General features: G+C 18.4%; 1 protein-coding gene across 1 annotated transcript; it reads left to right on the top strand.

Moving 5' to 3' along the window:
* Nucleotides 1-4,700: 4,700 nt before the first annotated feature.
* Nucleotides 4,701-11,684, top strand: PADL01_0515800 (transcription factor with AP2 domain(s); the record flags this gene model as incomplete). Its single annotated transcript, XM_028685521.1, has 1 exon — nt 4,701-11,684. One exon carries the CDS (start codon nt 4,701-4,703, stop codon nt 11,682-11,684), a length of 6,984 nt encoding a protein of 2,327 aa, XP_028537012.1.
* Between the last annotated feature and the right edge of the window lie 917 nt (nt 11,685-12,601).

Raw genomic sequence — 12,601 nt, 5'->3', positions numbered from 1 at the left:
ATGTTTTATTTTGTAAAACAATGATTGTATTTTTATTTATTTTATTTTATTTTATTTTTTTTATGTTTTCCTTATATTTTTTACGAACTAATATGAAATATGATTATTACCCTTATATATTACCTTATGGTATATTTTGAAACCTAAAATTTTCAGATACTAATATTTTTTAATATAACAATTTTTAAGTTATATTATATATTATATATATATATATTATATCTATACAATTATTGAATGTTCTAGTACGTCCTATTGAATTTTTTTTTCTTTATCTTTTGCATATATATATATATTTTTTTTTTTTTTATTGAGCCCTAAACGAGAATTCGAATTTTGATTTTTTTTTTTTATGACAACTTTGTAAGAACAGTTCAGGACACAAAATTGAGAATAAAAAGAAAAAAAAAAATACATATATATATATGATATAATATATATATGTATATACATATTCCTTTTTTTTTTTTTTTTTCTTTTTTTTCCTTATATAGTAAGATGAGATTTATTCTTAAGTTCACATGAATTATATTCTTATAATATATTAATTTTTTTTTATTGTAAAGTTTCATAGGTAATATATAATATATATATTATTTTTTATTTCGATATTTGCTTTTTATGTAACTCAGATGTGCATAAAAAACACCTAAAACAAAAATATATATATATATATATATATATATATAATATATATATAATAATTTTGTACTATATGTATATGCATGTATACATTCTTAATATATATACACATCTGTTTTTTATTTTATTTTTTTTTTTTTTTGTATCTTCACGCACTGTATATGCTATTTTATTTTTTAAGGGTTTTCCATTTTCCCTTTTTTTTTTTTTTTTTTTTTTTTTTTTGGATTTATTTTTATCATAATACTCTTTAGGATATTTTTTATATTTCTTTAAAGTATCTTTTTATATTTTTATCATTTTATCATTTTATTTTTTTCTTTTTTTTCATGAGAGTTTCTTAACATAAAAAAAAAAAAACATTGCTGGTACATGTGCAACCTTTTATTAACTCCTTAAATTATATATTATTTTTTTGTTTTAAAAAAAATTCATGCACACGAAATAAAAAGCACCTTATTAATATAAGCTAAGAATATTACACTTTTTTTTTATTTTTATAATTGATATATAAGAATTATGAATTAGCATAAATAAATTTTTTTTTGTTTTTTTTTTTATATATAAATAATTTATATCTTATAAACTATTTTTTTTTTTTTAGAACAAAAATAAAATTTTTTTTTTTTTATTATATTATAAATATTATCTTTTTGTTTTATGTAAACATATTTTTTTTATGTATTTCTTAATAAATTATATGATATATGAAAAGAAAAAAATAATGAGATAACAATAATGTTTAAAAAGTAATTCATTTTTTACTAATTTTTTTTTTTTTTTTTGTATATAAAATATTCTTAGTAATTTTTGCACTACTCGTGAAATTACCTTTACATAATTTACACCTTTAAGATATATATATATATATATATATATAATATATATATTTATATTTATATTTTTTTTTTTTTTTTTTTTTTATATGAAAAGTAATATATATTGTATATTTATGGATAAGATTATTAAATGTGTATATATTTTATGAATTATATATATTATATATATATAAAGACCTTGAAATGAGCTGAATTTAAGACATATTTAAATTATATGTCACCTTATATAAAAATTATTATATATCTATAAATATTTATATTTTTTTAATTATAATATATTTTTTAAGCATGTGCATATTTTTTTAGTGAAAAATCATGGACAAATAAATATGCGTTCAATGATAGATGTTAAAAGTTTATTATATCTTGCATGATATAAATGAATAAACAAATATATATATATGTATATGTATATTTATATAATAAATTACGCATATTAAAAAAAAAGAAAAAAAAAAAAGAAGACATACATTGCATATTTATATATATATTATATATGTGTATTTTTTTTTAAGATCTATACCAAATGTGGTTATAAGGAATATATATCAAATTAAACTATTGAATTATATTCTTCCTTTTTTTTTTTACAAGTATAATTTTTCGTTTTTCATATAATTATAATTTTTATTGTATATATTTTTTTCTTTTTTACAAATGATATAAAATATATTATTACATATATGTACATATAAGTATATTTTATTATATATATATATTATATGTATTTTTTTTTTTTTTTTGTGATATATAACAATATGCTAATATATAAGGTTTAAATATCCCTTCTTTATGTGAAAGGAAATGTATCAACCTTTTAAATGTCCAAATACAACTTGTATAAAATATTACATATTTTATTTATATATTATGAAATAAATAATTGAGATTTTATTTATTATATCTACTATATAATACAATTGTGTTTTTTGTATATATTATTTCATTTTTTTTTTTTTTTTTTCATGATACTAATATATAAGAATATATAACTACAATGTACATACATTGATACATACATACATACATATATATATGCTTATAATAATAAATCTGCTTAATATAAAAAAAAAAATAAAAAAAATAAAGAGTTTATATGGAAAATCATATTACATTAGTTTCATAAATAAATATATACATAAAAAGAATATACATATATATATATATATATATATATTTTTTTTTTTTTTTTTTTTTTTTTTTTTTTTATGGTACACTCACCAAATTTATGATATGTACATATGTATTTTTTTATGTGCTAGCGCAAAAAAACAAATTATATATAATATATATTAAATGTTAAAAAAATATATAAAGAAATAATTGTTTTATTTATTTTGATTAAGCTTGATGGATATATATTTATGAGCCTACATGTGTATATATATATGTATATACAAATTAATGTGTATACATTATTATATATATATATAAATATATTTAACTATGTATAATATATTAATAAATTATTTTGTAATCATCAACCGTTTTGATGTTATATAATAAAAAATGAAAACTCATTAATAAAAGATAATTATGTAGACAAAAGTAAATATATATGATATTATATTATACTTTATTTTTTATTTTTTTTTTTTATTTCCTTTTATTTTTTTTTTATTTTCACCTTTTTTAGTTTTACATTTTTTTTTTATTTTTACGAATGTTACATATTAAAATATATATAAAAGTATACACATTGTGATGTGATAATACAGAATATGTTAAGGAATACAAATATATAATATGTGTGAACAAGCATAAATATATATATATATTTATATATTTATTTATATATTTATATTTATATATTTATTTATATATTTATATTTATGTAAATTTTTTTTTTTTTGTGAAATGGAAATTATATTAACAAAAAAAAAAATAATAAATAAATAATTAGATTTTATATATATATATATATATATATATATATATATATACAATTATATAGGAACAAAAAGTTAAATTAAATATGTAATATATAAACATATAAAAATTTCTTAAAATGAAAATAAAATTATGTGTGTAATTGTTTTATTTTATTTTTTGGTATATATATATATAAATATAGTTCATATTAGCAAATGATTATTACTATATGAATTATTTTAATTTGTATTTTTTTATGTACATTTTATATATTCCTGGGAATATATATATATATTTATATATATATATATATATATATAATAAGAGATATATATTATTTATTATATTACCTTACTTTATTGTCTAAGGTTTTTTTTTTTTTTTTTTTATTTATACAATATATATATTTATACAAAATTATATATAAAAATACTTTTATATGTATAGAAACATGAAATGAAATATGTTGTTTACATATTCATAAATACAATTAATGCTACTATATTAAGCATATATATATATATATATATATATATATATATATATATATATATATATACATATTTATATGGAATAAAATAAGTCTGCTATATAATTAAGTGTATTCATTATTTTTATAATTGAATATATAGTATATATATATATATATATATATACATATATTATATATTGAAGTATATAAATCTTCCTATGAGAAGATTAAATAAAAAGAAAGAAAAAAAAAGAATAACAATAAATTAATAATAAATAAATACATATATATATGTGTGAATTTTATTTTATTTAATATTTTTTTTTTTTTTTTTTTGGTTGTACAGAGATCTGTGTAGAACAGAATATTATTAGACAGAATTTTCGTACAATCCTATTTTAACATATATATATATTATACATATATTTTATTTATATATAATAATAAAAAAAAAAAAAAAAAAAAAAAAAAAAAAAAAAAAGATATATGTAAAAATAAAATAAGTATAGAAAAAGAATAGCCTTTATATCTAAATAATGAAAAGTATATTTTATTTAAAAAAAAAAAGAGAAAGAAAAAATTTTTTCCATTTATTTATAGCATGTTATAATATTTTGATTTATTGATAATTTTTTAAGTATTATTAAAAATAAGAATTATATGTAAATATATATATATATATATATATATATATATTGAATAGTTTATCCCTTTAATTTTATTTTGTATACCTATACATAAATACATACATACATATATATTTATTTATTTATATTTATTTTTATCCATATATTCATTTATATATATTTTTATCGTCCCATTTTTTTTATCTTACATAATATATATATATATATATATAATTGGTGTTCATAAAAATGGAGTTAGACAATAGTAATTATTTCATCAATATAGAAAACTTAAGTGCAGATAAAAAGGATGAGGAAGAAGATATTGAAATATTAAATAATATGAATAACATAAATTTAATAAATGATAATTCTTCCATGGTTAGTTCTAATAGTGGTGGTATTAAAATAGGAATAAATAAAAAGGATTATGATTTATATATTAGTCAACTGAAGGATAAGAATATAAATTCTTTAATACGAACTAAAAATAAATTAAATAAAAAAGATGGTAGAAACAAAAATAATTATGATGATTCTTCATATTATGAAATGAAAATTATTGATGCCAAGACTAATGATTTTGAATATATAGGTAACATGAAAATAGAAAAAGGACTAAATGAAAATAATATATATAATAATAATAATGATTTAAATTATGATTTAAAAAATGATATTTTTTTAATTAATAATATGGAACATGTTGAAAATATTATAAATAATAATGATAATTTTAAAGATGATGAAAAATATCGTGACCTCACAAACGATTTAAAGAATATTAGAATAAATGCAGGTGTTGATAAAATTAGTAATGAGCATTCTTCTATTTTATATGCAGGAAAAATAAAAGAGGGATCTTTACAGAATAATAGTGATGTTATTTACTATAATAATAGGAATAATTATTATTGTGATGTTATAAACGAAGAAGGAATGAATGTACCAAAAAATATAAAAACCAATGAGTATTCTCATAACATGAATAAAAATATATTTCATAAAGATGCAAATCTATATGATGATTATCAACATGAGTTAGATGAAGATATATGTGAAAAGAATTATGGAATTAACCACTATGATGATATGAATAATTCCATAATAAATGATAATATTATATCTTTTGAAGAAAACAATGATGAGGAACCAAATATATTAACCCATGATGAAACAGGACACATGAATATAAAAAAGGAATATAATAAAAAAATTACATATAATAATAATAATAATAATGATGATGATGATAATAATAATGATAATAGTTTTAATATGGAAGAAGACGAATATCCATGTGATTTATTAAAAAATAATATATATATTGATGATATTTCTTTAGAGAAGAAATATGTAGAAAATAAATATTTTAAGGATGGAAACATATCAGATCTATCCTATAAAAATAAAATCGAGGAAGGCCATGATAAATATGTATATAGTAATATGATAGAAAAGAACCAAATATATTTAAGAAATAAAAAAGGGATGGGCTCTATATATGATGGTGATGAAGATACTACTGGTAAAGCTATAAAAATGAAAGAACCTTTAAATGATTATATTGAAAAAAGTATTAAAATAAGAAATGAGTATAATGAAAGGAAATATATGTATAATAAGAATGAAAAAGAAATTGATGACAATATGATATATCAAGATAAAATAAATAATCACAATAATAATAATAATAATAATAAGATTAATACACAACGTTTGCATAACGTAATAGATGTTCCAACTGAATATGATAACAATGAATATCTAGTGGATGAGGAATATACTTCTTTTAAAAATAAAGCGAATAATGTATTATATGAAAATATGCATGATATGAATTCGCAACATGAAGAGCGAGAAGATATGAGTATGAATATAAATTCTAGAATATCTATGTTAAGTGTAATGAGAGATGTAGAGAAAGGACAAGAATGGAATAGAAACAATAATGACAATAATAATAACAATAATAATAACAATAATAATAACAATAATAATAACAACGAAAATTATAATAATAATAATAGTAGTAGTAGTAACAATTATAATAATAACCACGACAATTATCATAACAATAATGATGATAATCAAAGTAATGATGATCATCAGAATAATGATGAAGATGATAAAATGGATGATGAACTTATCGATGATGATGATGATGAGAAGAAAAAAAATAAACAAGAAGAATTAGAAGAACATAAAAGTAATAGCTATTTGGACAAACAAAATAATGCAATTTATTTTAAAAGACCACAAAGAAAAGCAGCGAAAAAATGTATCAGCTTGTGGTCAGAAGAATTAAGAAAAAAAAGTGAAAAAAATAACCCCAATTATGATAAAGTAAAAAATATGAATGATTCCAAAAAAGAGGAAAGGTGGTTAAAAAAAAGAGAAAAAAGTGAAAAGAAAAGAAATGAAAAAGAAAAAGAAAAAATTGAAAAGGAAAGTAATGAAAAACAAAGAAATGATAATGATGAGCATCATGATATGAAGAATAAAACATATAATCAACAAGATGATAAAATGTATAACCAACAAGAGGACAAAATGTATAATCATTGTGAAGATGATAATAATGAAATAGTAGAAATATATAAAAACAATGAAGAAGAATCATTATCTAAAAAACCTGAAATAAGAAATAATTTAAAATTAAATGAAGATATAAAATCAAGTATTACAAATGAAAACACAAATGAAAAAGAAGATGAGAATTCTTCATTAGTAAATAATGAAAATAATATCCCTTTATTATTTAATGATACTATGGATGAAAGAGAAATGTTTAAATATTTAGATACATTAAGACATTTACCAAGTAAAAAAGGAGGTTCCCAATATAAATTACATAAAGCTTTGTTAACTGAACAAATGGTAAAAAGAGCAAAGAAATTTCCAATGGTTCAAGGTGTATATTTTGATAGATATCAACAAAGATGGAGTGTCAATTGGATTGAAGATGGTAAAAGAGTAGCGAAATATTTTCCTATTAAACTCTTTGGTTTTGATTATGCAAGACGTCTAGCTATATATTGTAAGATTCATCAGAAAATACCTGAAGAAGCCTTAACGTTTGAACAAGCTTATAGAGCTAATCAACAAAATAATAAAACAAAAAATGATAACACACAAAATGGTGGTAGTAGTAGTAGTATTAGTAGTACCTCTATGAAATTAAAAAAAGGACCTAAGAAAAATTATAACAAGAAAAGTGCAAATATAAATGAACAGGAAAATATAAACGAAGATGGAAATATTAATGCACAAAATATAAATGAAGATCAAAATGTGAATGATGATCAAAATGTAAATGAAGATCAAAATGTAAATGATGATGGAAATATAAAAGATGATGGAAATATAAATGATGATGGAAATATAAAAGATGATGGAAATATAAAAGAAGATGAAAATGTGAATGCCCATAATATAAATCAAAGTGAAATAATTAACAATATAGAGAAATATCTACGCATTATTAATCAAAAGAGAAAAATAAATAATAATATGGATGAAGATGGAAATATAGTTCATGCAAATTATAATGTTGAACAAAAAAGTGATCAAATTGATCATATGAATTATAATAATATTAAAAATAATAATAATATTATTAACAAAATTAATAGTAGTAATAGCCTTCATTATAGCAATAGTGTTGATAGTACTACTGTTCATATAAATCCTGATAGTGCTAACAGTTTCAGTGGTAGTACTCATATTAATAATAGTAATAACATTAGCATACAGAAAAATTATGACAGTGCTTTACATAATGATGCACAATATAATATTAAAGATAAAATAAATAGACAAATAAATAAAGATATTCCCTCATCTATTTATGATTCTATATCTAATAATTACGATGTTAATAAAAAAAATAATATGGAAAACCCTTTTGGTCATATAAATGATAGAACAAATAATCTTAAAAATTTACAAGCCATATTGGAACATAAAATTAATGTCTCTTCAGATAGTTTAAAAAATTGCAATAACATAAAGTCTATGGATTATTTAAATGTTGGAAAAAACATTGTAGAAAATAATTTTGATGATAGTAAAATGTGTGACTCTACTTTTGAAAACACAAACATATATAAGGGCGAAAAGAATAATGATTCATCTAATGTATTAAATGATAATAACATGAACAGTAATAATAACAACAATAATAATAATAATAATAATAATAATGATGATAATAATAATTTGAACTTATCTGTAGATATTAATAAATTGAGAGAATATTATCTAAGTATCTACCAAAACAAATGCAAGGATAAAATCAATATGAATGTTATAAATAAAGATGAGAGTAGTATCGTTAATGAAGACAATAAAAAATATGCTGATACAGATATAAATAATAATGTATTATTATCAAATGTGTATAATAATGACTTACATGCATATAGAAAATACATGAACAATTCTATCATTCTAGATATTCTAAAAAGAAGAATAGATAATAATCAACAGGTAAATATAAATGAATACGATGAAGATGAAGATGATAATAATAATAAAAGGAGAAAAATAAAAAATAATCAGAAAGAAAAAAATAATCCAACTGATATTGAAATAAATAATCAGATGAATTATCCAATGAATAGTGAAAGGGACATGATAGGAAATAATTCTCCAGGTCGTTTATCTCTAAAATCGGCAGGTTCATGTATATCATCTACCTCTTCGGGTTATAAGAATGTAGATAATTTATCATCTAATAATAGTATGTTGTATGACAATAAGGGATGTATGCCATATAATCTTAACAATGAACATAATGATAATCACAATAATAATCAAAATAATAATCAAAATAATAATCTCAATAATTATCACAATAATTATCACAATAATTATCAAAATAATTATCACAATTATAATATTAATAATCGTAATAATGATGATGATAATTATTATTATAATAATAATGAATGTTCCGTTAATAAAAAAAGTGAAGATCCAAATGAATACAAAGACGATATGATGATTAGTTCATTTAATGGAGATGAAAAAATTTTAAACAAAAAAAAACCAAAAAAAAGATCATTGGATATTATGAATATGGATAAGGATAAAATAAATGCTTTTCTAGAAAAAGGGATGTATAAAGAAAATGATATTGAAAGATTAAATATGTTATATAAGAACAAAATGATTGGTAGTAATAATGATATGAAGGTTGATTTAGAACAACATATGAAAAATATGGAAATAAAGGATATGATTGAAAATACATCATGTAATAATGATAAGAACGTGTCAGTTAATAATATGAATATAAATGCATATAATATATTAAAAGATATAAATAAATATTGCAATATAGTAAACGGTCTAGATCATTTTAATAATTTATCATCAAATATTAATAAAGAGACAAATAAAAAGAACTTGGATCTTCAAAAATACAATACAATGAATTCTCCATATAATCAAGAACGTATAAATAAAATTATGGTAGATAAAGATAATAAAGAAGATAGTAGTGATGATATAAACTCAAGAATAGTAGGTGTTCATTATGATAGAAAACAATTTAGATGGAAAGCAACATGGTATACATCTCATGGTAGGAGATGTGCAAAATATTACCCAGTAAAACAATATGGATATTTAGAAGCAAAAAAAATGGCTATAGAATGTAGAAAGGCATATAATTTATATAAAAAATTAAAAAAGAATCCAGAATGTATTGAATATTCTAGTAGTGATATAAATTTCTGTAGTACTATATTTCCAAAAGAATATTATATTACTTTATTTGAAAATGATGAAAAGAAAGATATGTATTATTGTGAAAATAAAAAAAATAATAAAAAGAATAATAATAAAAATAATTCTACTATTATTGATAGTAATGAAAAACAGAAAAGACATTATAATGAAGCCTTAAAAAAAATTAATAATTTTAAAACAAAAGATTTTAATCGATTATCAGATTATATGTTATCAAATAAAAATGATCTAAACAATGTAACACAAATTAATAAAATGGATTATCCAAATTCTGGTTATATTATGAATATTAACAACGATGAATCACCAAGTCATATATTACATGCAACAGTAGAAAATAATAATGATATTAATACAAATAACATAAGACATATAAATGATACACTGGAAAATCAAATGAACAGTCCTACACGTTGTTATTCTAATTGTCACTCAAATTGTTACTCAAATTGTCATACAAATGTTCATACAAATGTTCATACAAATGTTCACACGAATGTTCATACTAATGTTCATACAAGTATTCATACAAATTGTCAGGTGAACTTTTTAGCTGGATGTCATACCAATTGTCAAGTAAATAATTTATCAACTAACCAAATGAATAATATACCAAATGATGAATCTAAAAATATATTAAATGATAAATCTAATAATATATTAAATGATCAACCTAATAATATATTAAATGATCAACCTAATAATATATCAAATGATCATTCTAATAATATATCAAAATATCAATCTAATAATATATCAAATGATCATTCTAATAATATATCAAATGATCAATGGGAAGATAATAAATCTATATGTAGTCAGTATAAGAATGAAATCAATAACAAAAGTCCATGTTGCAATGTTTCAATTAATAGAGAAATGAATAATAATATATGTGATATGAAGAATAATAATAATATATGTGATATGAATAATCATAATAATATATGTGATATGAATAATCATAATAATATATGTGGAATGAATAATCATAATAATATATGTGATATGAATAATCATAATAATATATGTGGTATGAATAATAATCATTCTTGTTGTGAAAAAAATTCCTCGTTGTGCACATCTCCAACCTCATTACTTTCTTTATATTATTTATCAGAACATATTCTACAATTTCAAAAAGGAACCATAAAATATATACTACAAGATTTAAGAGATAATTGTCTTGCAAACTTAGCTTATGAATTACAGAATATAACATTCCAAGAATATTACATGGCAATTCATTATTTGAATAGATATATAGATGAATCCAAATGTTATGATGATATTTTTTTCCTCTTGAAAGTATTAGCAAAAAACATAGAAATTAAAAAAATACCAAGTGCATATAACGAAGAACAACAAAAAGAATTCTTGAATTCACTAACAATTATTAGCAAGCAAATTAAACATAAACGTTCACATGAAATATCATCTAATAACATGAATAATCATAGTGTGGACGATGAATGAAAACATCTTTCCTTTATATCTTACTTATATTTAATATATAAAAAAATATATATATATGTAAATTTTTTTTTTTTTTTTCCATAATTTTTCATATTATAGCTACAACATAACATTATTTTTTCATATATACATAAATATATGTATATATATATATATTATATATATATATATTAAAAGAAAAACGCAAAAAATATATATAACTTATATATAGGAAATGTTAAAAAGAAATGATATATATAGAACATTTATATATATATATATATATATATATATATTAATCATTTTTATTTGATATTTTATTTATTTATTTATTTCCTTTTTTCTAAATTGACAAAAATATTTACTCATATAAAAAAAAAATAACCTGCGGTCAGTTTTAAGTTAGGGATATAATAAATAAATAAATATACATATATATATAATATATATATGTAATCGTAAATTGATAACAACATAAAATGAAACAAAAAAAAAAAAAAAATTTTAAATAGTAAAAAAAATAGAAAATTATATAATATATATAACATATATATATATATATATATATATATGTAGGTATAATATATACGTGTTCACCTTTTATTTTTTTAACAAAGAAATTATAGAATATTTCAAAGAAATTGCCATACATAAAACAAAATGAGCATATAAGGAATATATTATGTATACAATATGATAAGTAAAAATATATATATATATATATATATATATATTTATTTATTTTTAAAACAATAGATTATATAAAATAAAAATGATATATGAATGACATACAAATTACACATTTTTTATATATAAATATATATTATATATAAGCATAATATAATTAATTAAAATAAAAAACTTTTGTTCATAAAATTACAAAAATGATTTATACAAAATTTTTTTTAAATTTATAAAGATATATTAAAAAAAAAAAA

Source organism: Plasmodium sp. gorilla clade G2, assembly GCF_900097015.1.
Source record: "Plasmodium sp. gorilla clade G2 genome assembly, chromosome: 5".
Classification (NCBI taxonomy): Eukaryota; Apicomplexa; class Aconoidasida; order Haemosporida; family Plasmodiidae; genus Plasmodium; species Plasmodium adleri (nom. inval.).
The sequence above is the reverse complement of the archived record's forward strand: the minus strand, read 5'-3'. Positions and strand labels throughout refer to the sequence as shown.